Source organism: Boleophthalmus pectinirostris, unplaced genomic scaffold, assembly GCF_026225935.1.
Source record: "Boleophthalmus pectinirostris isolate CB_2022bp ecotype Guang Dong unplaced genomic scaffold, ASM2622593v1 HiC_scaffold_21, whole genome shotgun sequence".
Classification (NCBI taxonomy): Eukaryota; Metazoa; Chordata; class Actinopteri; order Gobiiformes; family Gobiidae; genus Boleophthalmus; species Boleophthalmus pectinirostris.
This window is the reverse complement of record NW_026571175.1, coordinates 13,076,317-13,103,211: the sequence shown is the minus strand read 5'-3', so window position 1 is coordinate 13,103,211 and position 26,895 is coordinate 13,076,317. Positions and strand designations below refer to the sequence as shown.

At 43.9% G+C, this 26,895-nt stretch overlaps 1 protein-coding gene across 1 annotated transcript in view; it reads right to left on the bottom strand.

The window, feature by feature from the left end:
* Positions 1-508: 508 nt before the first annotated feature.
* arid1ab (AT rich interactive domain 1Ab (SWI-like)) overlaps positions 509-26,895 on the bottom strand; it is a 46,907-nt gene continuing 20,520 nt past the window's right edge. The window contains 19 exon segments of the mRNA XM_055157143.1: positions 509-3,650; positions 3,791-3,921; positions 4,043-4,862; positions 5,074-5,170; positions 5,279-5,398; positions 5,497-5,626; positions 5,697-5,860; positions 5,976-6,108; positions 9,677-9,838; positions 9,841-9,877; positions 10,209-10,418; positions 10,492-10,589; positions 10,687-10,832; positions 11,251-11,551; positions 11,744-11,914; positions 12,225-12,314; positions 13,039-13,279; positions 23,820-23,936; positions 24,343-24,957. Of these exon segments, the coding sequence (XP_055013118.1) occupies positions 1,782-3,650; positions 3,791-3,921; positions 4,043-4,862; positions 5,074-5,170; positions 5,279-5,398; positions 5,497-5,626; positions 5,697-5,860; positions 5,976-6,108; positions 9,677-9,838; positions 9,841-9,877; positions 10,209-10,418; positions 10,492-10,589; positions 10,687-10,832; positions 11,251-11,551; positions 11,744-11,914; positions 12,225-12,314; positions 13,039-13,279; positions 23,820-23,936; positions 24,343-24,957 (5,652 nt within the window). The 3' untranslated portion in view covers positions 509-1,781.

The following is a 26,895-nucleotide window of genomic DNA, read 5'->3' as shown; positions in this document are numbered from 1 at the left end:
TAATTTGCATGTCACAATTCAATATATCAAGATATATCCCGATAGTAAAACATTGGTTGATATATTGCGATTTAATGGCTGATATGGTTGATATAGTCAGCTACACCTTCAAGAAAACAATTGTATGAAATTATTTTTTTTTAATCATGACAACAGTGAATGTAACTAATGATTTTTTTGTGAAAATGAAGTATCATGATATATCACTGAATCAGTTTTTTCTTACACGCTTATTAGTTACCATAATATTTTAAATGTTCGGAAAGTATGTGAAAAACATTTCCGAAACTGGAGTAGCCGGTTACTGTTGAGCTCCATAACAGATTTCTGTTGAATTAACATCCTCTAACCATCATTATTAGGATATGGTAAAATATGAAATTGAAACATCTGTATACTGTACAGCCAATTTGTATTCAACTTGGTTAGTATTCAACTATAATTCAGTATTTTCATGTTATTGTCCTGTTTAGCCAGTCAGAAAATAAATCCACAGCAAACGTCTTACCAAGATTTAATGTACATTTATTCTTAACACGTGGAACATATAGTATAAAGATTTTCATACTGAATAAATGATATTCATTAAGCAAAAAAGGAAAAAGGGAGGAATTTACATCAAGTTTTAGCTACATCATCTGAAATACAAATATGCAGAATCCGCATCACTGGAAAAAAAAAATAAACAAAATCAAATTATTTCTTCATCAAGGTCTAGCTTGTCTTTGTGAAAGAGCCCAAATGGAACCGCAGACATGATTGGTTATTACAATCTACACCCAGACTGAAGACCACACCCCCACCTACTCTGCCCACAGCACCAGCCTGAGGAGCAGAGGGTGGGGCAGAGAGTAGTCTCATGGCCTACTTGATGCAGGAAACTCGTTCAAGATTAAAAATGGTGAAGAGCAACAGAAGATGAGAAGAAGAGAGAAGTGTAATGTACAACATCATATATACACTGCAGCTTGGACTGCATCTAGAGCTGAGGACCAGTCCTAAAGAGGTGACTTTAATATAAGGGTCAAGTCATACAATCAAGGGACAAGAGGTCGGGGTGTTGTAGGTTCACCATACTTTTGGGGGAAAGCCGTTTTCTCTCTTGACATGAACTAAAACTGTTTAAAAACTACAGTTTGCTGCCAAGCCAGCGTATCTCAGTGTGAAACAGTATTATTACAGTATGTTTACAGTTTTTAAGGTGTACAGTACAGAAAAAGTTCTACAATCTACTGCACAGGCCTCCCATGACAGTCATCTGTTCACAGCCAATAATGTGGTTCCTGTGGGGCTGAGTATAGAGCATCCAAAGTTACAGCAATGATACCACACCACAGTCTGAGTCTATAGCCTCCAACATGAACCAGAATATTGTCAAGTTCACACACCCTTCTTCCTCCCGACCCCCAAAGGAAGAGGAGAGCGCATGGATCCCCCAAACTCACTGTAAACGAGACAGCAACTTTGGTTACAGTTTCTTTTTTCTGGAGATTTTTCTTTTCATTAAAAAACAAGTACTTTCTGCAGGGCGGTGCACTCTGTCTTACACCTGGGTCCCAGTCTGCTCTTCTGTGCCAGCATCTATCATAAAATCCACAACTACTTCATCATATTCCTTCCTTTAGTGAGAAGCAGGGGTAAAGACAGTGGAATCCGAGGTTATTTTGCATAAATTAAAAAAGAAAAGGACAGTTTAGTGCTCAGCCACACTCACAAACACTCACTCACACAGAAAGTGGGCGTAGGGAACAGAAGGGCAGAGCGGACACTGTCCCCGGCTGTCATGACTGGCCAATCAGAAACAGTACATCACAGATGACCTGGGACACCATAGAGTTCATAAGAGGGGAAACAGAGATGTCCAGTAGCCTCGACTCATACAGAGTGAACTCTGAGTGGTTCTCCTCCACTTTGGCCAGAGCGTGCAAGGCGCGGGCTGCCCGCCGCATCATGTCCACACTGGTGGGCTCAAAGTGGTGCTGCATCTGCAGCAGCGAGCTCTGGCTCTGCTGGTACTGAGTGGCTGCCAGACTGTCCTCCAGGAAGCCCAGCAGATTTCCCACACTGCCTTTCTGCACAGCTATGGCCCGCGCTGCCAGACTATCACCCTGCGCCAGGTTAGCCAGCAGCACCACGGCCATCTCTCTGCACACGGCCACCTTTCGCTCGCCCACCAGACGCACCAGCGAGCCGTACAGCTTCTCCAGGCGGCTGAAGGGCGGCGTGGCCAGTATCAGGTCCACGTTGTTGTCCTGGATGCTCAGCTTGCTGAGAGTCTCAAGGACCAGTCTCTGGGGGGAGAGGGAGCCATGGGGCCCCAGCGTTGGGAAGGGGTCCAGGGCCTCTGCAGAGGGACATACAGCCCAGTGGAGTAGGCCATCCAGCAGCGGCAGGCATATGCTCTCCGAGTAGATGGACAGGTCCAGCTGACCTGAGATGTTTGCTAATGTGACCAGGCAGTTTTCCCTCAGCACCTCTAGACAGTCCCACCACCACTCGTCACGCTCGCAACTCACGCCCTCGTCCTCGTCCTCCTCCTTCTCGTAGGTGACAGGTGCCTGCTTCCTTTCGGGGTGCCGGTGGTGCAGGAGGACCAGACGCCCCAAGAGCAGCAGCAATCCTGGATGTTTGGACATCTCTAGGTCATTGCCTGGGACAAAGGACAGGCTGCGGATAATGTTGGACACACAGATGCAGCGGCGGGACAGGGAGTCCTGCCAGTCGGACAGCGTGCACAGGGGCGTCTCATCCTTACTGTGTGGCTCATCCTCCAGGATTTTAACATTCCGGCGGCTTTGGAGCTCTGGATTAATGCTGAAAAGGTACTTTCCATTCTCCTTCTGCTCCTCCGTCCCTCCACGCACTGCCTCCTCTGTGACAGAGCCGGGGCGTGCGGACAGGACGTCGTCAATGGTGGCGGTGACAGGCGCTGTGGTGGACAGGGGGCTCTGCTCTGTGTCAGTGGGCTGAGAGGGCTGTGGAGGTTTGTCTTCACCGTTGGGCTTGGCTGGGTCAGGGCTTTCCACAGCTGCCTGAGGTACTGGAACTTTCTTTCGGGCCTCAGGGGCCGCTGTGCGCTTGCACCGTTTGAAAAGGTCCATTCGGCTCTCAAAGTGGGTCTGGATGTGTTCTGTAGTGTCCCCTCCGCCGATGCTCCAGTGTACAAGTCCACTGTCAAAGCTCTGCAGCTGCCTCAGCTTGGATGCATGTTTTGTCACAAAGGGGTTCCTCTTTCGGACCACCTTGATGGGCAGTTTGTCGTATTTGCTGGCCTGCCTGGGCTTCTCCACGTGGACATTGGGGTCCTGAGACCCTGAGGTAGAGCTTAATGGTTCCTTAACAGGAGACTCTGTTTCCTTGTGGTCTTCTTGGTCCTCTGCAGACTTGCTCAGGGGGGTGTGCGCTTCCTCCTTCACCTGGACGACTGGGCGGGCCTTCTCTTCCTCCTCATCCTCCTCTTCCTCCTCATCAGTGTCCATGTCCCCTCCCTCAGGCATTGGGATCTCATCATCAGAGTCCACGTCCTCTGCAAACGGGTTTAGAAGGGCGCGTTGACCGGGGTCTCCCACTTCATACTCCTTTAAGATGCCAAAGATTTCAATGAGGCAGCGCCTGAAGTACTCCACTACCAACTCCAGGAACCCAGGCAGCTGTTGAAAAACAGAATGCAGAGTCATAAACAGAGCTAAAACCAACACTTAACTGTGTATTACACATATATTAACACATCACTGAATATTACATATTGTCATCCTGAAACACAACATTAGAACATATAGGGAGAACTCACAGCACACAGGTTGAAAGTGGAAATGCTGCCGTCATCATACAACAGGATGTTAATCGTGTCCAAAGCCCAGGTACTCTCAGCGAGTAGACCAGACTTGAGGGACATCATGACCCTCCAGGCTTCAGGAGTACCTAAAAGCACAACACACAAAAATGAGATTTAAGCTATAACCATCTAATTGTTGTGTTTTATGGCTACAATTGCAGTAAAGTAGGCTCATAATGAATGAGACTTTTAATTATGATTGCGTACCGATATCTTTCATGGTGAGCCTCTTGCGGGGCTTCAGATGGGGTTGGGAGGCCTCCACAGAGCCTGGGGGGAAGGCCACATCTCTCCTGATGAGAGGCTGCTGCACTGGGGTCTGTCCGATGTGGGAGGCGGGTACCGGGGGACCAGCCTTCTGCACTTTGATGCCCGGGTGCATGTAGGGGGACTTGCTGGGGGACGTCCTGCTCTCCATGGGACGAGGCATGGGTGTGGGGCTGGACACCTGAGGAATGTGGTTCTGAGAGGTCTGGTAGGTGGAGGGCAGAGGTCGGGACATGGGTGGTCCAGAACCTCCAGGACCAAATGGGGGCTGCCGCTGGTTCATGTGCCCGGGCCACTGGCCTTCATGATTCATGCGCTGGTCTGATGACATCATGTCTTCCGAGCGATTCATGCCATGGAAGCCGGGGCCTTGACCTGGGACAGGTGGACCCTGCCGGTTAGGGAAGTTGGAAAAGCTCATCTCATTGCGACCCTGCCACATAGGTCCCTGGGGGCCATCTGGGCCAGAAGGCATGGGGCTGCCCATCATCTGGGGAGCCATGGGTGACTGAGTGTTGGGTCCTGCAGAGGCTGGACCCCTGTCCCGGTTAAAGGGGAAGGGGAACTGGTTCTGTGGGCCAGGCGGTCTGCGCTCTCCTCCGGGGTATGTGTTGTACTGGTTGTACATGTCCTGCTGGCCCTGGGGCCCTGATGACTGGGGCCCAGGTTGCTGCTGACCACTGTACGGAACATTGTACATCTCACCCTCATGACGCTTAGCTGGAGGACCATAGGCCCCGTCTACAGGACGTTTGTAGTTCTAAAAGTAGACAACACAATGCATTACTGTAATGTTATACAGCTTATTTAATATTTACAATTTTGTTCCATTAATAATTGAATATGTGAGATAAGTAAAATATTACACGTTGTTAATCTTAAATAACAAAATATAATATTTTAGAAACAGCTTGAAAGTAAAAAATGAAGGCCCAGAACACACTGGCTTTCACTGAACATAATGTTCTCACCGGTTGCTGCTGTGGATACATTCCTGGCTGTTGATTTGGGTATGGGCCACCAGGGGGAGCTCCTTGTCCAGAGTACTGGTTTCCATAGGACTCGTGCCTAATAAACACAACATTCATCATTAAATTTTTTTGCCACAGATGACAACAAATACAAAAGGATTTAACAGATCTTTCAAATATAGCAAATAAACAATGAGTTGCAGACCTCTGCTGTGGTGGGGGACGGCTGGGTGAGTACATCCCTGCGTCGGCTCCAGAAGGCATCATGTTGGGCTGTGGACCTCCAGGCCCCATGCTGCCGTCAGGGCCCATGCCTGGTTCCTGTCTGTGGCACCACAACATCTTATTATCCCACTGAACTTTGACAGTAAAGCCCATTTAGTGATAACAGTCAAAAACAATACTCAGGGGTATAATGTTTACCTTCGCTCATATCCATAAGGGTACTGTTGCCTCTGGCCCATCTGCATGTTCCCCATAGGACCAGGGGGGCCCCGATTATACTGCTCTCCCATTCCACTGTTGGGGCCTGGCTGCATGAACTGCTCTCCAGCTGCACATAGAGCCATCACAGTGAGAAGAGACAAACTACTGCTGCTTATGACCCTGGTGAAAGAGCTTACCTTTTCTCATGCCACCAAAAGGGTCCTTCGAGTCATAGGACCCCATCCGGTTCATCATTTCTGGACCACCCATTCCAGGCTGATAGCCCTGAGAGTTGGGTGTTCTTCTGGCGAATGCAGGATCTCCACCATCAGCGAACGGATCCTGAAGATTAACACTACTTCTGCAAAAGACAGATTGCCTTGTTTATACAGTATAAAAGGTAAGAAATAAAATAAGAAAAAAGAAAAACAATTGTGACCATACTGGCTTGTCTGAGAAGTAGAACTGATCCCTACCTTGCACCGGGCATTGGGGGCATTTGTGAATGTGGTGTGGAGGCTGGGGTTGGTGGCTTCAGGTCTCCTCCCTCTGCCATTGAACTACTGGTGGACTGAGGGGTCTGTGGACCTTGGAGTGATCCAGAACCAGCTGTAAAACAGGTTTAACACATTTTTAAACTGAACCCAACAGTCGAGGTCTCTGCCAAGGTATAAACACTGATTGTATGTCAAATTACTCACTTTCAGCATATTTTAGGAAGAAGGTAAACAGCATTATAAAATCTGGGACCACTACTACGGTGACAAAAATTCTGAAATACTCCCATACCATTATGTTCAAGCAAGACAACTCCAACAGCTCAACACAAGCAAACTGCAGAGATTGAGAGTGCATCTCTTTGGTGAAGAAATGGGAGGCGAGGGTGGTGGTTGATCAGAGGAAAGGAGTGGAGTCTTAAGGACAGCCTGAGCACTGCTGGGGGCTTTGAGAAAGCATGCCGCTTTTGGCATTGCAAAATCCCATTAAGAAATTCCAGAGTGCTGTGACAGCAGCAATGTTGGGTTTCTGTCAAGGCGACTGGTTTTGGAGTGCACAGCCAGCAAAAAATAAAAAAACAAACTGTTGAAGCCTTTAGCTTATCATCCCAATCCCACGCTCCCCCTCCCAAACGCACGTTCCATCATTCCTCAAATGTGGGCTCTCCAGGAAACAATGCTGCGAGGCCTAGCTCTGACAGATTACTGACGTAGTGATGTGTGTGCACACGTGACTTTGTTTTGGTTGCTCATCATTAACTTAAGCCAGGGACTTGACACTATTAGGCAGATTTGATGACTCACAGGTTCCCATTCATTAAACTGGCACACACAGCGGGGTCACCGGCAGGTCACACTTATTCACATTTTCACACATCAGCCACTGTAGCGCTCATGTACACACACACCAAGGCCCCTCCCCCTCCCCGCGGGCAGGGATTTCCCTCCAAAGATGAAGGGAGGGGAGGGGGTGTCTCATGAGGGTGAAGAAAATAGCATGATAGAAAGAGTCAGAAGGAGAGAGAGAAGTCATGTGACTTTTGTACACACTCATGCACATTTTACTAACTTTGAGTAGGCACCAACAAGCAGTACAGAGGCTGGGTCAGTGCATAATCATATGCGTAACCGTAACAACAATAGCACTGTCTGGTACACAACATTCACTACTCATTTAGAATTTATATTATATCTACTTATTTAGAATGTATTATTACCATCTGTATTTTTTCTCTGTGTTATTATAATATATTGTGATGTGTGAGCCACAGTGTCCAAGTATTTTCCACTATGGATCAATAAACTTTGACAATTACTTAAATACTGTAATGTTTCCTGATCAAAAATATACCTGGAGTTTTGTTTTGTTTCATTCACACATGTTTAAACACAAATGCTGCATATTTCGGCTCAGTCTGAGCTTCTCTCAAACAGAAAATACTGTCCCAGACACCTTCATTAGATTCATTTAGATAATTTCAGTCCTGGAATTGCCAGTCTGTACTGAATTTAAGGTAAAAGGTAGTTGGTAACTTGAAAACTATAGCTTCATGACAGACAACACAAGGCAGAAGGGCAGAACATTTTGAGCTTTGAAGATTGAGACAGACTAATAATAAAGGATTACGTGAACATGTGTGAATGAAACAAAAAACAACTTGGGGGATGTTTGTGATGAGGTAACAACATTATAACATGGCTTAAATCTTACAAGAGTCAGTTTAGTGCAATAAGTAGATGAGCAAGCATTGAATATTGTAATGCCCACGCATAAATTATATTCTCGCTATTGAAAATGTCTTAAAAATTAGCTAATAAAAATGACCAAAGGCACAAACAAATCAACACCATCAGCTCCATTCATCACATCTGCCTCAGCTCTTGACTCCAGGGAGCTTTGTGCATGCAGCCCAAGGCACCACAGACAGAGGACAGCGTGGTGATGGAGCAGCACTATGGCCAAAGCAGCCCTCCATGGCTTTCCCTGCCCTGCTAACTAGACACCAGCTGACAGGCACCCAACGCCTCGTGTAGCACCCCCCTCGTGCTGAGTCAGTGCCCCCAGCCTGTCTGCCGAGTCTGGGCTGAGGCCAGAGCAGGGCAGCACGTGGTCACTCCTGGCAGCAGTTACAGATGACAGAGGAGACTCCCAAACAAACGGCTTCCACAAGACAAGCCATGAGCGACTGAGGGTGACTAGGCACAAAGCAAAATACAAATTTTAAGTCTATTCTAAATAATGACAAAAAAATACCATTATCGAAAGAAGTATGAAAGGAGGAATGAACACGCTGACCACTTTGTTCATTACTATCCATACACAAATCATGGGCTGCTTGTTTCAGCATAAAATATTGTAATATCTTGGCTAACAAAAATCTGGATTGCAAAATAGTGGAAAAACTACATCTTAGATAATATTACAACATTGGCTAGGCCTGTCACGATAATTTCTATATCAACCTATCGTCTCCGGGGTGAAGGAAGTCTGGGAGTCCCTGCTAAGACTGCTGCCCCCGCGACCCGGCCCCAGATAAGCAAAGAAAATGGATTGGTGGATGCACTTATCATTCAATATATGAAAGCCAAACAATATATTTTGAGGCTCAATATTTATCATGTGTAGAATTTCTTTACAATAATGGGAGAGTTATATTATTTGAATGTAATAAGGTAAGACTATGACAGGCCTAACCTTGGTCAAATCGGATATCAAGTTATTTTTATTATGTTCATTATACTCCTGTTCAAATAAGAAGCAGTGTATTCAGGTAGACTCTTTGCAAATCAGATAAAGTGCCAGCAAACCACTTGACATTGAATCAAACAAATGAATCAATGTAATAGTAATAACAACATTTTCCACTTAGTTACTTTTTATTACAAAATAATCATCCAGCTAATGTGGATTCTGCAAAGGTACATGACATTGCAGCATTTTTTACCTTACCAATTCTTCCCAAAATAGCTTCCCCACTTCCCCCATGACACTCCAGTTTACACAGCGCGTACTCAGAGTCTATTGAAGGATTCGGCATGCTCCAAGAGCCTGAAAGCCTTTCCGTCACGTTGTGTGCAAATGCCACAGAGTATTCCCCAAAGAAATGGAGGTGTCCGGGGCAATCCGCGCGCCCTCTTTGTGAAATACAGCTGTGCACATCTCGTTTACAACTCTGCCAATACACACTAAAGCGCCGGTGAATTAACTAAGGATGGCAGCGTCCAATATGACAAACGGAGCTCCTACAATGGCTTTTCGCGCAATTAATAGGATACAATAAAACAGAATACTTTATAGGGAGGTGATGTGGGCCCAGTGGAGTGTGGAGAATGTAATGGGATGTAAAGCGGCGTGCGTCAGAACCATAGACTGTAAATATAAATAGACATAGCTAACATGCTAGCCTCAGTGTTCCAAATAGGAAGTGAGCATGGACGCGCTTCTGGTTTGATGAACTCTGGCTCCAATTTGCTTTCTATTGAAAAAAAAGTCGGACAAAAAACTAACTGTTGGGAGATTCATTTTGGTCTTAAAATATCTGTATTAACTCACTCTACATAATCTTAGAGTTTTATTTTGTCCATAAATCAAGATATAAGGGGCCTTCTTTCTTAACGCTAAGGCTGATGTCATATTCAACTTAGTCCACTTCTTTATACAATCTATGGTCACAACTCACCTGGACTGGGGGGCTGGATCTTGGGCTGGTTCTTTTTATTGTCAGTGTTGAAAAAGTCGGGTGGCGGATCCTCTCCTCTCTCGATCTTGCACTCAAAGGCATATAAACACTGGATGTACTGCTTTTTCAGTGAACTAGCCGCACTGCTAGATGTGCCCACAGGTTAGTAGCTAGTTCTCGCCATTTCTTGTTCTTGTTGACCTAAAGGCAAATAAAATGAGGGTTTAATACAACAGCAATAGCAACATAAAAAGCTAAAATAAAGGTGGGACACGGAGTATTTACATGGCTACCAAAAAAAATAACTAATTTCATCACATTATAGTATTTCAATGCATAAAATAACTGATTAAAATCCTGCACAAATGTGAACAGTCAAGAAGAAATCAGATATAACTGTTTACATGACATTTATTTCACAAATCTGATAACTCCAGAAATGAGATAAAGATTTGATTTTTAGTCTGTGTGCAAATATGGCCACTATACTAATGCAGACGTAGTGTTGTTAACATTTTTTATTTTTTTTTACCTGTGTGAGTCCACCTATTTCCTTCACAGACACGTAGAGCCTGAAGAGGTCGAGAGGTTTGCGTCCCACAGCGGGCAGGTTGTTCATGCCCATGGCCTTCTCCTCAGCAAAGGCCAGGTATCGGTCCACCCACATCTTTCTCTCCGGCTCCGGGCCAAGCTCATACAGCCGGGTGATCTTTTCATTGGTAATTGTGGAAGAGCTTGACTTCTAACACAAGACAACAAACCATTATGCAAATTTAAATTACAATGCTACACATAGCTAAATAATAGAGCTTTACCTTTTTGGATTCAGATTTGGGAGTCCCGTCTACTTTGTTGTTCATCTTCGGGGCTTGGTTAATTTTGTCCATGCCAAATTCTGAACCGGGAGGCATTCCTATGTAATTAAGAGAAAAAAATGTGATTGTGTATAGATTATCATTGGGCAATAAAAAAAAGTTGTATAAAAAAAATACTATTGAAAAAATTCTTACCAGGAGTGTTGTTGGGCATATTGCCTCCCATTGGGTATGGTCCGGGCCCTCCTTGGTTCATCATTCCATGCATGCTGTTTATCCCAGGGCCATAGCCGGAGCCTGCTCCCATCATGCCCTGGGACATGTTGGGGTAGCCGGGTGGTCTGGGGGATATCGTCAATGTTATTCATTCACACACATTTAGCATTTAAATGTGGAAAACCTTTGAAGGCTGATTTTTTTTAGTACAGACTTTAGCAAATACAACTGCATAAACGTTTAGTCATAAAATGAATTCACACAAGGGCAAAGGCATGTAATCTCATATTTGATTCTCCACTCTGTCTCACTCCAGGTCTCTGCTCGCACAAGGATCTTTTGCCATCTACTTTCCAGAGCACTCAGGAACCATAACAAAACAGAGCAGCTGGAGAACAACCAACCCATTTTCACAGCCATGCATCCACACGCACAGGCTCAGACACACTGTAGTTGTAGCATTAAAAAGCCTTCTGCTGACAACAATCCTCATGTAATGTGCTGAGTCTCCTTCACATGTCATTGCAAAAGCAGAGCACACACCTGTTATGTATGGAGTTAGAGGGTCCATGGTGCATGGCAGGGCCACCATCCTTTCTGTTCATGCCTGGAGGAGGACACATCCCTGAGCCCATCTGAGGAGGCATGTTGGTCATGTTAGAGCCCATGCCAGGGCCATAGGGTCGAGTGCCCATCTGCCCTGGGGGCATTCTCCCAGGAGGCATTCCTCCATAAGGAGGCCCACTCCCCTGACCAGACATGGGGTTCATGGAACCGCTCATCCCAGGGCCACTTGGGTAGTTAGCATTCGGCATTCCTGTGTAGCCTGGCTGCCGGGGATAACCTGGACATATTAAAAAGGCAACACAGAATACATTTTAAGATTTAAAGTTATTTATACATATCTAACTTAAGCTCGTTTATTTCTTTGTAGAAATCTAATATATTTGTAATTTTTTTGTACACGAACTCATGAATACAAATATTATAATTATAATAACAGAAGAAAATTAAATGTCCCATTTTCTTCCCATACCTTGTGGACCATATTGACCACTTTGTGGCCCATAGTTGCCCATAGAGTTGTTTTGGGGGTAGGGTCCCATCCCAGCATGCATCTGGCCTCCTGAAGACTGGCGTGGAGATAAGGCAGAGCCAGGTTGTCCAGGTGAGCCATAAGGCGGCATATTGGGGTTGCGCATATACACTGGGTAGAAAAAGAGGAAATGTTGTTGCACACATTTTAGTGAAAGCCAAGTAAAAATAAACACCATGTCTTTTCAAACATTCATTACATAACACTGTGTAACCCAGTGCAAACTAACACTACTCCACAAATCTGTCTGTTCTCCTCATCTGACCTGAGTGTACACAGTATGTACAAGTCTTATTTAAAGATCCAGTCTGTTTACATGGAGGAATGTTGTCCAACGCAAACACTGAAACAAGAGCTCCAGGGGTCATAGCACACATTCTTGTGTTTGTGTCAGTCCATCACAGTTTCAGCTGAAACTCACCTCTGTCCTGGCCCATCCCGGACTGGTTCATGGACGAGTGCATCATGCTGTCTGACTGAACACTGGGGGGTCGGGGAGGCATCTGATTGCCTGCAGAACACACACCTTTTAATACAGCAAGCAAAACATCTTTTTCTTTCACACAAAGAAATTGGCATTATGTTAATTAAACTTCAGTCTGGAATGCTGCACTATGATCATTCAAATGTGAGCTACAGTAGTTGTGACCCCTCATCATTTAGGCATCCCTTGTAAGTTTTGTCTCTGAAAGTACCACAAATAGCATCTGTAGGCCCCAAATAATTCTGCCTGTGTGGTATTTATTCAGCAGGATAAAAATACCATGGTGGGCACATGGCCTTTGTGCCTGAATCTTTGACATTACTTTCTCATGCCTGATTTGGTTTAAAACTTGTGTGCGTGTGGTAAGTCACCGGTTCTAGAGCAAAGACTGTGAAAGAAGTTGTACGTTTTAAGTCAAGACGTATTACATGTCCATTTCAAATTAAATTGTGAACTGAGAAGGGCCTAAATGAGGTTTGGAGTTTACACTGTATTTACTGTAAAAAAAAGTACAGCTGCTCATTACCTCAAGCATGCACTTAGCCAACAAACATATGGCTGCTTTATAGTCCAGTACAGTTTAACAACTGTTATCGTTACCTGGTCTACACAGTGTAAAATACGTTGAAATTGTATTTAAAAATATTAGAATAAAACTATAATACACAAATGCAAACCATTCCAACTGGCCTAAAATAATACAATTCCTATAGTTCAATCAAATGTGAGCAGGGACATGCCCACAGTTTACCTGGCACAGCAGCTGGTGACAAGGGTCCAGTGCGGGAGGGGGTGACACTAGCGGGTGAGCCCACAGGTGATGGTGAGGGTCCACGGATGCCGGGCAGGTGGGGTGAGGTGTGTGGAGAGAAAGGTGACTGAGCGGGGTTACTCTGCTCGCCTTGACTGCTTGACACGCCTGAAGTGCTAACACCAGGGCTCAAGGCCCCTTCTGTACCAGTGGGCAGGTCATCGATGGAGCCGGACAGGTCCTAAAACAGAAGGAAAAACAAAAGATTAAATAAAACCAAGGAGCTCTTTAGCACATAATTTTTGTTTTCTGAATGAATAACTATGCTATCATTATGCCCCTCCCACAACAAAACAACAGGCACCAGTTCTGGTCAAATATTTTCCTTTATAAAAAACAAAAAGGGGGAAAAAAAGAAAAATATAATGTTTAAACTACTTTATGTGGGGTGTAAAAATATCACAAAATGAATTCAACAGTCAGAAAATAGTAACATTAAAAAGCTAAATTAGGCTGCATCACTCAAGTGTTTTTAAGAAACTCAAACAAAGAGAAATAAAATAAAGACAGTATGCTGATTGTAAAGATGAAGTGGTAGTTATTTGAAACCAGAATCCCAGTAGGCAATTAAAATAATTGGTACTGGGCATAGACTCCAGGGCCATGTGGTGTTGTTAGCAAGCTTTGGCTGTGACACAGAGCCAGGCAGGGAGGCAGCCGGCGATCACCATGTTTGTGGGAAGGTGAATGTTTACACTGCTCACGTGGGGCCCATGTGCTCTCAGAAATGCAAGCTCATCTGCCAGTCACATCAGAGGGGGGAAAAATGAGCAGGGGGAGGGGCACGGGTGGGTGGATTGCACTAACTGGAAGGTGGCCAACTCTTCCCATAGAAATCTCACACTTGCACAGGCTGGCTGCAACCCCCGAAGCCGGCGGTTTTTGCACTTGAAACGGCGCCCGGTGCTATTTTTGGGAACATGACCTGATGGAGGAACCCCAGAGGGAGTGACAGGAGGAGAACGCTGATTCAGAAAGCAGCCCCCAGTCGCCACACAATACTCCCCTTCCCAACACAACACGCCCCCCCACCTTGTTCACACTGCCCTCGCTTCAATGTTTTCTTGGCTTTTTTGACTTTGCCGACCTGCGCCTTTGTAACCCGCACAGGAGAAGTAGTGACAGCACCAAAACAATGTGAAACTATGCAAGGCGCCACAGGAGGGTTTTTGTGAGCGGCTTCCCAGTCTCTTAAGTGTTACGGTGGCTGGTACCCAATTAATGTTCACAAATGTCGAAAAAGAGGGTCAGGAGAAGGCAGGGGGGAGTGCTGGGATGGTAAAAGCAGTGGAGGGGAGCAGGAGATCAAACGGCATGACATTCCTTTCTTAAACAACCATGGCGGGCTCCTTTTCTCTGTAACCAATACTGTCAGCTGACCCACATCCCCCCTTTTTCTACCTAGGCATCACAAGACTTGGGTCATCTGACAACACCAAGGCCCCATGTCGTTGGATGCGGTGACCACCCCAGAAGCAATGATGCAGCCGGAGATAACAGCCTCCGCTCACAAAAAGGCCATTTTACACCAAGCTCCCTATAATGTGACCACTGGCCAGAAAGGTCGAAGGTCGCTTTTAGGGAGAAGGTTACAGAGGAACACAGACAGAGACATCTCAGTTATGGGTAGGAAAACAGGAGCAAAATGGTAATAAAACACAGGGTGCGTGCGGTTAAAAGGAAGTGCTTTTTAAGTACCACTTAAGTGACCCCCATGACCAGTGAACATGGGAACCTATTAATCAGTCGGGCATAAATTATAGAGACAAAAGTACGTTTCACATTTTGTAATTGACAAGTGAATAAAAAAGCCTAGATGCATTCAGAGTAAGTAATTTTGTTAGGTATTAGCGGTTTATTTGGCACAAAAGCAAAAATCTATCATGTATTGTCAGCTAAAAATCAGTTCAATATTTCAATTTGAAAACCATTGACTGGCATATTTTATTAAAATGACAACAAAGCCAACAATTGCTGCTTACAAAAAAATAATCAGAACATTTTTTCCACATGCAAAATTCCAACTGAATCAACCTTGCAAAACTAAATATCATTGAAAGATAATTGAAAAGTATTTAATTGGCTGATCAGCAAAAAATCTAGGTCTCCTCAAATAAGAATTTTATATGGCACTGAAAGAATAGACTCTGTTGTGCCTATTGCATTAATACTTTTCTGGTATTTTTTTATTACCAAAAAAAGCCATATTAGGCCTGTGATGATAATTACAATATCAACATATCATTCAATATGTGAAAGCTTGGAACAATATATTTCTGGGCTCAGAATTTATATTGTGTGCAATTTCTTTAAAATAACGGGGAAATTTTTGCCATTTTATGGACTAACGCAAGACCAAATCCACAGAAGGTGGAATAAATAATTGCTATAATTACTATAGCTAATTGTTGGTTCCTTCTGCTATTTATTTGTTGGAGCTCAGGCATTTTAACAATAGTGTCTATTTAAAAATAGGCTTACTGGGATTATCTTACTTCGAGTCAGTAGTATAAAGTAGTTTTAATATTATCATCATTGTTACAGGTCATATGTGTTGAGTCTGACCCTAACATAGTTAAAGATGGTTGGCACCTTGTCTTAATTATTCAGTTGGGTAAATATAGTTTTTTATTGAAAGTCTGACTACTGGGCACTAGGTTGCATTCACCATCTATACCAGCTTGCATACAGCACATGATAAGATCTTGTACGTTCTGTAAATATCTGACTGCTGCGATGCTTCAGCCCAGATAGGCATAATCATTCCACACAAGCGAGCACATCCAAGCACAGAGGCTCCTACCGACTCCTACTCTGCAGTCATTGATTTTTCCCGGCTCGATACTGCACAGCACCAGTCTGTTCTGCTGACTGCACAAGCCGGACAGCGTGAGGGAGGGAAGGGAGGGAGGGAGGGGGGTGTGTGCGATGGTGATGCTGCCGTGGCTCTCGACAGTCAACATTAGGCAAAATGATATAGGGGACAACTCTTGAGAAGAAGTAACAAATGTTAGAATGGATAAGCTGGTATATAAGTTTAAATAAAAAAATACACTTTAATAAGATTAGGGAAGGTCACGGCATTGTAATGGTCAACATACTGATGAAGTAATAACATTATTGTGCAGAGAAAACACATAAGACCCCTTCTGCGATAATGGAAAATGGGAGAAAGTCATGTTGTGGAGAGTAGCACAGAGCAGCAAGCTTTCCTTTATGGCAGCCATTTTGTGTGTTCCCAGCATTGCCTAACATGGAACTTCAGAGCTCGGAGCTGCAGAACTGTGCTAGCACAATGGCAAAAGATAGACAATTTGAAGTGGTTAAAAAGTATATTACTATTACATTTTAAGTGGTAATGAATGTGGAAAATTACAGGCAGCATTTCCGCTCGTCAATTTTCTTGCATATCCTCAGCTGCTCTACATGCTCACTGTGCCTTCGCTTGTCTCCTAGTCATTTGCACGGCTCTCCTCTCCGCCGTCCTTAATGTATTCCATTTGCAGATTACTTCACTGAATCAATCAAGCCCGGCCAGAGCCATTAGTCTGCCAAGCCAGCCGATTTTCTTACTTTTTTCTGCCTCCTCTTTACCTTATGAGAGAGAGAGAAAGTGCAGGGAGGGAAGTGGCGCTGTATGTGTGAGATAATGAAACTTATCAAGAACGGTGTGACCCTAGATGCTAGCCGGTGTAACTAGAGCCTTCGCTGGTGGTTGTGGAGGGGAAGAAGGAGGGGGCAGAGTTCATCCATCAGTCACAGTCTCTCCCCTGACCCACTGTTTCTTGCTCTGAGGCCATGTACAAAAAAAAAAAAGCGCACACTCATAGCAAGCTGCTTCTACATCCTGTCTGAGTAATAGGGGGTAGATTTGGGCGAGGGGTGGAGGGGGAAAAGAAAACTGGCTGTATCTCAGAGGCTGCCATGGTAACGAGGATCCACGTGGTTGACACATTAGTCGGTGTAGTCAGGCCCTCCCCCCTGGCGTCTGTCTCTCTCTCCCTCCGTCCCTCTCTCACTCTCTCTCTCTCTCTCAGTGGCCTCCCTGCGAGCAGCCAGGGTCACGGCGCAGTCAGCTACTACAAAAGAAGAAGCGCGTCATTGTTGCAGGAAATGCACAGCACAAGCTCTAGCCGGCAGCGCTTTAATTACAGCCTCTGGGCCACATTTTTTGCTCAGAAAAATGCCTGGGAAACACTGGACACTGGAGGAAGAAACCTTGAACTTGTCAGCAGACTTTCTTAGTCTTTTGTGCTAATGTTTATAAAGATCATCTGTGTAAAACAAGATTTGCTCATTCAAAGAAAACTGAAATTTTTAAATCTAGAAATTACAGCCATGAGCAAAGTCAAATTCTTAAAATTAGTGAAATTTTGTAATGGAGATCAAAGTAATAGTATAATAAAACAAATGCAAAAAATAATCTGGCAGTGAGATAATGCTTATGTTTAAATAAAGTAAATCTTGATTATTAGTAACGTATTTACATATACATTTATAACATATTAAGGTATTATACATATCAACGTTCTTCCTAAAAGGATGTCTGTATACAAGTTATGACCCTGCTGCATTGACTGGCATGGGCACGGGCGTGATGCAGCACAAATTACATAAATGTATAATGTTCGATAAAATTATTAGCAATGAACATGCTTTAGGTTGTGGCCATCTTGAAATGACATCACTGAAGTATGAAGAATGTTTTTTACAAGGGCATCAAGCTGTCACAAACAGATAACCACACTTTACTGGCTGAGTCAAAATAAGCTTGGCAGAGAGCAGCCTAAGTCAAAGCACATGACACAAGCTGTAATCACTTTAGCTGCCAACTGGCATCCACATGTTCCCTGTGACAGTGAAGCTGTCAGGCTTTAACTACTTGATTGGGGGATTCCCACCTGCATCCAGAGCACACCCCAAGTAACAAGGGGCTTCCAGGATGTCCACAGAGTGCGTGTAGAAAGCCAGTACCAGGCCCAGCCCCAGCTTTGCAGGGCTGAGCATAACCATAAGGGGGCACTCCCATCCCACTGTGAAAGATGAACTGGAGAAACTAAAAGAAAGCAAGGCCCCAGCCTCATACAGCAGCAGCCATTACAGAGCTTCACATAAAAGCAGACTGAAAAGCTTCCAGAAAGGACACCCCAAAGGGTAACTCACATACCTAATCTTACTCCATAATTGAAAGAATGATCAAAACTCAAGAACGAGACATAGGGCCAGCACAGAGACGTAAGAGGGCCATCTTCACCAGGATGAAAGCAACAACAAACAGTAACAAAAGCTGAAGGGGTGACACAAAGCTCCGAGCCTGGGAGCACCCTGCTGGGGTTACACATGGAGTCTGGAGTATCACTACCACAGACAATGTGCACCACCTCTACGCTGGGTCCCTGGAGATCACCATTACCCTGCTGCTTTATCACCAGCGGCCACGTGGGAAGGATAATAACACCACTGAAAAAGAAGATGAAAGAATGAAGCAGCAAAAATGAATCAATGGTGGTTCTCTTTGGGGTGTAGGTTTGTACAGGAAACAAAAGCCAAAGTATGAATATGGTTTCCATTAGAAGACTTAAATTCACCTAATTGAGCTGCTCTGTGGGGGTGATAAAAAGGGGGGCACATGCACAGGGTCTGCAGCATGGAGGAAGATGCAGGCTAGAGAGAGAAAGAGAGAGAGAGAGAGGGAGGGGGGTACCCTGATTGCTGTGAATAATGAGAGGATTGTGGGTGGGTGTGTGTGTGTGGGGCTTTTGTAGCCATCACAATAGTAGTAGGGTGTCCCAGGGCAGTACGCAGATGCCCTGAGTGAGACAGGCAGCTGCCCAGCCCGAGGTGAGGGGTGCTGGGATACTGAAAAAAAAAAAAAAAAAAGCACTGGATTGGTGAAGGGGGGTGGATTGCATTGGGTGGGGAGGCTCCAGACCCCTACAGCCACTGCCTTCCAGAGGAGAACAGCCCCTCCCAGATGGCGTCTAGAGGGCGCTATGAAGCTTCAGTGAATTAAAGGGAGGAGAAGGGGGGCAAATAGTAATATAGGGGGTTATTTCATAGAGGGGAAGTTAATTTCATTGTGAGCCCGGCGTTCATCCATCCAGACTCAGCAGCTTGTTCTAGCGAGAGCCTGGGCAAAGCAGAGGACAGACAGTGCTGCAGTCAGCCAGAGTCTTTGTGCTGCAAAACTAGCTCAGCCCAGCAGAAATGAAAGCAGGGAGGGGAGGGGTATGGGAGAGAGTGAGCAGAGAGAGCAGAGAAAAAAAAAAGCAGAGGGAAGAGTGGAGTGCTGTATGAGGAGTGCGAGCGAATTAAAAAAGCAGAAATAGGGCTCTGGGTTTTTTTGCCTTCCAAGAAACAATTCACTGAAGCAAATGCTAAACAACACACTTTGTCAGCAGACTGAATTTTCTCAAGTACATTAATTAAAAATCACATGGAGAGGAAAGGAAAAGGGTGAGAAAGAGGAGAGAAGCAAAGAGCAGGAGAGGAGGGAGGGAGGGGGAGTGAGAGAGCAGTGCCGGGAATCTGAATAAGACATGTCCACACAGGAAGCAAAGGGCCCCAGAATAGCAACAGGAAACCGGCCCCGGACTCTGAATACAGTCAACGTCAGAGCCTCGCAAAACAAGGCTGCGCCGCACAGCGTTATGAAAGCTGATTTACTGAGAGAGAAGAAGAGAATGAGGAAGGGGAGGAGGGGGGGAGGGAGAGGGCGCAGGCGAGGGAAAATGAGAATTTAGACAGAAAGAGGAACGAGGGAAAGGCAGAGAGAAGGAGAGTTTATATGAAAAGGAAAAAGAGAAGAGAAATGCAGCAGAAAACAGTGCAAAATTGAAGGGAAAAAATGGAATGGAAGGGGGTTGGGCTGGAGTGTGGAGGAAAAAGTGGGCCGGTCTTGTCAGCCTGATTGCTCCAGAGCTATGTCGCAAAAACAAGCTTAGCTGCCGCAGAAGAGCAGAGCTGGGCTGGGCTGAGCGAGGGAACGGGGAGCGGGAGGGTGAGGCAGCCTCGGTCTATCTGCACCAGAGCTGGAAGAGCCCACGGTTTCACATCAAGAGTCTTGGCACATTTATTAGGGTCACTGGAGAGGGAAGGGGGGTCTGTTGTTGGTAGTGTTGCTAGGTAGGTGGTCCCTGCAGGTTTACCAATGCACTGCTTGGATACAAGTTTTTTTTTTTAATATGTGTTTTATGCTTTATTAAAAATGGAAATTCAAGTGCACTAGTGATTAAACTGATACAGAAAGAAGAACAGTTAAACTGTATTAAAATACAGAAGTGAAAATGAATTCTGATTATTTAAAAAGCAGTCAAGATAATGCTTGGGTGTTTAAGATAAGCCATTCCGCAATGAGTGTGCTTGAGATGGAGCAAAATGGGGTTGTGGAGCAGAAAACAAAGCAAAAGTGTGAGTGTGTGACCAACATGTGACCTTCCTCTCAAGTCTGAAGCACATCAGAAAGAGGAGCACCCAAGCATAGGGCGGGCCGTGAGGGATTAAAATCCACAGTGGAAGAGGGTATACAAAAGAACTGAGGAAGGACAAGGAGATTTTTAAAGAGAAGCAATGTGTTTAGCTGGGAGGGGAGGAGAGAGTGCTGGTGGTGGTCTTGTAAGCATTTCCATTCCCATGGGTTGACGTGAAGAGGAAGTGTCACTTCCAGGATGTTTGAAAGGCCGACAGTGACAGCACTGACTCCATTCGCTATGTGTAGCAGTGTACAGCCCAATGACAGCCATGTGGCTCTGATGGAGCTTTTACATTTACACCGGTTATTCCACTGCTATCAGAGGCTAATGGCTGTAATAGCAGAATCAAAGGACTGACTTTCACAGGTAATAAGTACATAAAAAACCTTTGATGTCCTCTTACTATCAAAGCCAATAGAGAAGCTAAACATCACAAGACAGTTTACCCATGGAGAATAGTTACTCTTTAAGGAATTCATCTAAATTAAATGTTAGCCAGCACAACAAAGTCCTTCTTCAGCATAAACCAGAATGTAATCTTATTTTATAAAGAATATAAGGATTTATTGGTTAAATCTTTGAGAATATACTCAAAGACCATAAATAAAGAAAAATAATAAATTGACCATATAAAACCTACATATACAGGAGAGGAAGAGGGCTTCAGCGGTTTGATATAACTGTCGTAAATGTTCAACTGTTTCACTGTGTCCTGGATCAAACTAAAAACAAACCAGGAACCAGCTGAACCTGCTCAGCTTGTTCCACTGTAGTGGTGTGTTCTGGGCACCTCCTCCTGCAGTGCTTATCTGCTGCGCTTTCCTTTAGCTTAGTGTTGCATGTCTACCTGCTTCTACCAGCAGACGCTGAGCCTCCTGTACACCTCTATTCCCACATCGATGGCGGGCTAACAGACACCTGGCTCAAACAGACCCATCTGTGCTCTGGCTGAGGTGTGTCTGGCTGCCTGTCTGCAAATGCTACTAAAGTAGCTAAATAACAATCAGTCCCAGCCAGGCCTGGAACAGGATTCAAAGATGGTGTCTGTTCAATTCACCACCACAACATACTAAACATCTGATTGAACATCTCTATTCAATCAAATTTAATCTCCTGCCTGTATCTACAAACCTGTTCACACCATATTGGCTTAAAGCCTCCCTGAGGTTAAGATAGCTGTATGCCAAGATTTCCACCTGTAACCTGTAACAGTATGTATATATATTATATATATTATATATATATATATATATATATATATATATATATATATATAATATACACACACACACACACACACATACATACATACATACATACACACACACACACACACACATACTTTTTTTTATGCAACCCATGTTCTAGTGTTTTTGTCATGGCTGACTTTATATATACGATATGAAATGGGCTGAGAGGATTTAAAAAAAAAAAAAAAAAAAAGAAATAGAACAAATACCATTTACTTTAGACATCTACAGTTGTGCATCCCAACATACCAAGAAATTCCAAACAGGTTTTTTTTGTATATTTTCAAGTCAGGTTCTAGTAAAATATTGGCTGAAAAAATTAAGGATGAAAATGCAATAATGAGCCAAACAATATGTCTATTTCCTGTCATACTGTTCTATAAAGCATACCTAAATCATGATTAGAGAAGGCCTGCTGGACATTTTAATGGATCGGAATCTTCAAATAAATCTTTTCTGCCACCATTCTTCAAGTGGAGTCTGATTTTTGGTAGAGAAGCACACCACTTGTTAGATTCATGCTGGCTGTCAGTGACACTCTTATCTGAACACAGTTTCATATGACTCCACGGGGTGCTGGTACAGGAGGGAACCACACCTTATTCTGATTAATGGCAGCCAATCACAAGGCACGGGTAGGGAATCCCCGAGAAGACGCAGAAGAGAATAAAAAACAAACAAGAGCCCAGGTTGAAGCGGCTCGGCCAATGGCGAGGCCACAGAGATGTATAAATAAATAAGAGAAATAAATAAAAGAGGAGGGAAGCACATCCTGAGGGCATCCCCTACTGGCACTGACAGCGCTGCCTCTCATCCCTCTCTCACGCTCAGCATCTCCCACTTGAACCAATCACTCACACTATTTCAACTTATTTGCTTGCACTCCCTCACCCCCCTCCCCTCTCTCTCTACTGCCGACTAGCTCTCTCTCTTTCATTCTCTTTCATTAATGATCTCATTTCTCACTCTCCTTCCCTGAGGCTCCGAATGAGGTTAGCTCCGTAGTCTGACCTATAAACACTGCCATGGAAACTGCAACGTGTTACACAGAGACGCCTTCTTAAAGGGGGGGGTTCTCTCACCTTTATCTTTGCCAGAGGGCAATTGGACATCAGATTTACTTTGCTTTTTCAACATTCAGTTTACCAACAGGAATGCTGCTTTCACTTTTCCCTCAAAATACCAACCTAAAGTGCCTGCGAACAATTTGCTCTCCTCTAAAAATGGGTGACTTATTAGATTGCGAAAGTTGACTGCCATAAAGAAAAGGGAAAAAAAAAAAAAAAGATCCTGAGCTTTCCTTTTTCTTTGACACTAACCTATATTTTTAAAGTCGAAGAAAAGCTGCATGAATTTCATCGGCTGAAAACATCCTTTAGTATTACTTGAGTGGTCTAACAGTTAAAGTGCATATGACAGATTTTTATGATAATTTAATTCAGACTAAATTTGATGAAATAATACCTGGCTGTTGTAAATATACATTATTGTTTAACACCAATCAAAAAGGAATTGGTGAAGAAAATAAGTTGAAATTTATTGATGACATCACAATAGGGAGAATTTGCCACAATTTACATGGAATAAACTGAAAAATTTATTCAACAAAATAAAGGTGTTTTCTTATATTTGTATTTGACAGATAATAATTTGTCTACATTGAAGGAATTTTGCTAGGTAACAGTTGTCACAATTTCCAACTCTGAAGTAAAATCTTAAACCTAAAAAAAATTGAAAGTGTCAATGTTGTTGTCAAAATCTTGAATATAATCATATATAATCTATGTAAATATAATCTATGTTTTAGTAAAATGAGTAAAATAATTTCAGTTCCACTAAAAGCACACTTTTTGCCTTTTCCCGTACAAAGAATTAAACTTTTATTGAACCTTGAATGCCATGAGTGAGAAAAATGGAATTTGTTGATTAAGCCTCACAAAAACAGAACACAAAGTCAAATCTGACTTGTGATAGAAGCTACATTGGACTGCATGCTTACTGGCAAACTGGATGGTCGACCCTGCATGCTGTCTTCTTGACTGCTCTTGTTGGAAGCAATGGGTTGGTTGGAAGGTGGGGCGCTGGATTGGGAGCTGAAGGAATCTTGAGACAGTTCCTAATCAGAGACACAGGAATAAATTCATTGTTAAAAATTTAATCAAAGGAATTTTTTTTCCAGCAATCAGGTTGGCACACACCAGATCACCGACTGGAAAAGTGGGCCATGCCTGATATGAACCGTGAATGGTATTTGAATATAGTAAGGCATGACAGTAGTGTTTGTCTACCCAACTGTGAAAACACATAAAAAGGTATTTACCAGTACTATTCAGTTTGTGCCAAATATGTCCTGAGGCTTCAGTGTATTATTTTAAATCATTTGGAAAGTTAAGCCAAGTTATTAAGCCATTGTATGAACATTGTATAACAGAGTTTTGTGGAGGTAGATTGCCTTAACATTATATTCAATAAACTGAAATATATGTGTTAGTTTGTTTAAAAGTAGAGTAAGACCAGTGTACCTGTGCAGGTGGGGGAAACCTCTGATAGGGCGACTGCTGCTGGGACTGCTGCTGGCCCTGTTGTGGTAGAGGCGGCGTTTGAGAGTAGGGGGATGGCTGACCCTGCTGCCCGTGGTTGGGAGGCTGTTGAGCCTGAGGTGGGGGTGCTCCCTGTGCCTGTGCCTGTGGCGGTCCTTGCTGCGATGGCTGCTGCTGAGGCGTTGGCTGCTGCGGTGGTTGGCCTGTCCCAGGGCCTTGTGTGTACCCGGGCTGGCCCTGAGAGCTCTGCTGGGTCTGAGCCCCAGGACCCTGCTGCTGCGATTGAGACTGCGGTGGTGGCTGCTGTGAGGGGGCGTAGGGTGGTTGACCGGGCTGGGACTGTGGTGGTTGGTTGTAAGGAGGCTGGCCTGCTGCAGGGCCGTGGGGACCTTGTGACTGTGGGTATGGAGCTGCAGGCTGCCCGTGCTGACCGGGTGGCTGGGCTGGGTGTCCCTGCTGGCCATATGGAGGACCAGAGCTGCCCTGTGTTTGACCAGGGTATGGCTGCTGAGCCCCAGGGTGAGGAGGCCCGTGCTGACCATAGTAGCCTTGGTTCTGATGACTATAACCACCTGGCCCCTGTTGTCCATATGGCATCTAGATAGGAATACAAGGACAAATATGTTCACTATTTAAAATACATATAAATTGTCAGACTGTCAAATTTGATTAATACAAATGTGTCATCATTTGTACAATTAAAAGGACTGTTCTGCAATGTCATTTAGAAAGTCTCCCACGAGTATAACTAGGGGTGGGCGATATATCGATATTTTAAATATATCGAGATAGTTTTAAAACTCGATATGAATTCTGACATATCGTATATATCGATATAATGCTTATATTCAATTTTGATTTCGCCGCTTCACTTGTTTAGCTTCTCTCTCGTCGCCCCCACCTCCCTCATTTTGTTCGCTCGTGTCTCCTTCACTCGTCACTATTGCCGTGAACGCCGAAAGTTGGTGCCAGTGAAAAGCTTCAAGCACCACGAACCTTTTCCACCATTTACAGACAAAACCATCAGCAGCAAATCCTCATATTCCACCGAGTCGCGTCCTTTGGCCCGAAAGAAGCTAAACGAGCTGAGCTGCATGAGAAGTGCGCTGTTTATGCAAATGAGCCATGCGCTTATGTTTCGTTTCTGTAAAATGTAAACACACGTGCGCAAAACTGCATTAAACACATTATTATCGCAAACGGGCTGATGTGGCTTTGGAGTCGTTATGCTTTATATGTGGTTAAGTTTATTTATGCAGAAGATTTTAATTAATAATCTGCTGCAGTGTCACTTGTACAATAGTGTTTGGAAACGTTGGGTTTGATCTGCAGTGGATTGTGGGAAACCTCAGAGCTCCTTCTGCTGGTGAGGAACATGGATCTGTTAAAATAAGTTCCTTATTCCTGAACTTCTTCTGCTAAAGGAGCTCATGGTTCTGGTTCTCGTCTGGATAACAGAGTTAATGCAAAGATGAGCTTGTGTTCAGTTGTTTTATTTATGAATGAAAAGAAGAAAATATGTTTTATTTATTTTATTTTACAGTTAAATTATTATTTATGTAATTAGTTTTTTTTGTAATCTTAAATGTTCCTATATGAACTGCCGACCTCTTCAATTAAAAAACACTTCAATAAAAAAAAAAAAAGACAGATTTGGCAGATTTGTTTTTGCAGTTTTCAGTTTTAGGGGGTTATTTTTTCTTGAACATATATCGAGATATATATCGTATATCAAGATATAGCAAAATATATCGAGATATATTTTTTGATCCATATCGCCCAGCCCTAAGTATAACCATAACACCTGAGCGTTTGGCTCTGGGCAAATGAACCTCAATGAGGCTAACAGTTCTAGAGTAAAATTTTACTCATCAGAATCATGTAGAGCGGGTTAATACGACTATTGTAATACCAACTTGAGCAGCCGGACAGCAGCAGTATCAGAGAGAAGGGCGACATTATCGCAATACCAAGTGAATTTGGGCCAGTGGAACCAGATGCGCACCTATGTTCATTTCTTATTCAGAATGCAGAAGCTAGCAGGTTCGCTATGTTCATATACAGGAGGTCTATGTATACAACATATTAGCAAACTTAAAATGAGAAGTCAAAGTAGTAAAGTTTCAGATTTAGACATGCTGTCAATCAACACAATTTAACTCAAGTTATCTCTATTGCAGGTTTCCTTTACTGCTCCCCTCTGAGGAAAATCACTTACTACAAAAACATTAGATGCACTGACAAAAACCTTGAACAAAATAAAACCCTATAAAAATAACTCAAGTCTTGGAACTGTTCACTCTCAGTGGAGCAATCAAAGCATACAGATGACGAGAGAAAGACAGGTGTTGTGCTCACACTGTAGGAGTATCTGGCTGTAAACTGAACAGTCAAGAGTGCATAAGAAAAACATCTAAGTGTTGAAATTCCGCCACGCATCACTTTAAATTACAGCCATGAAAATAAAAATTGAGTTTCGACTTCATCTCCTTGAACTTCAATATGAGCCTTTTCATATTCTACCCGACAGTGTGA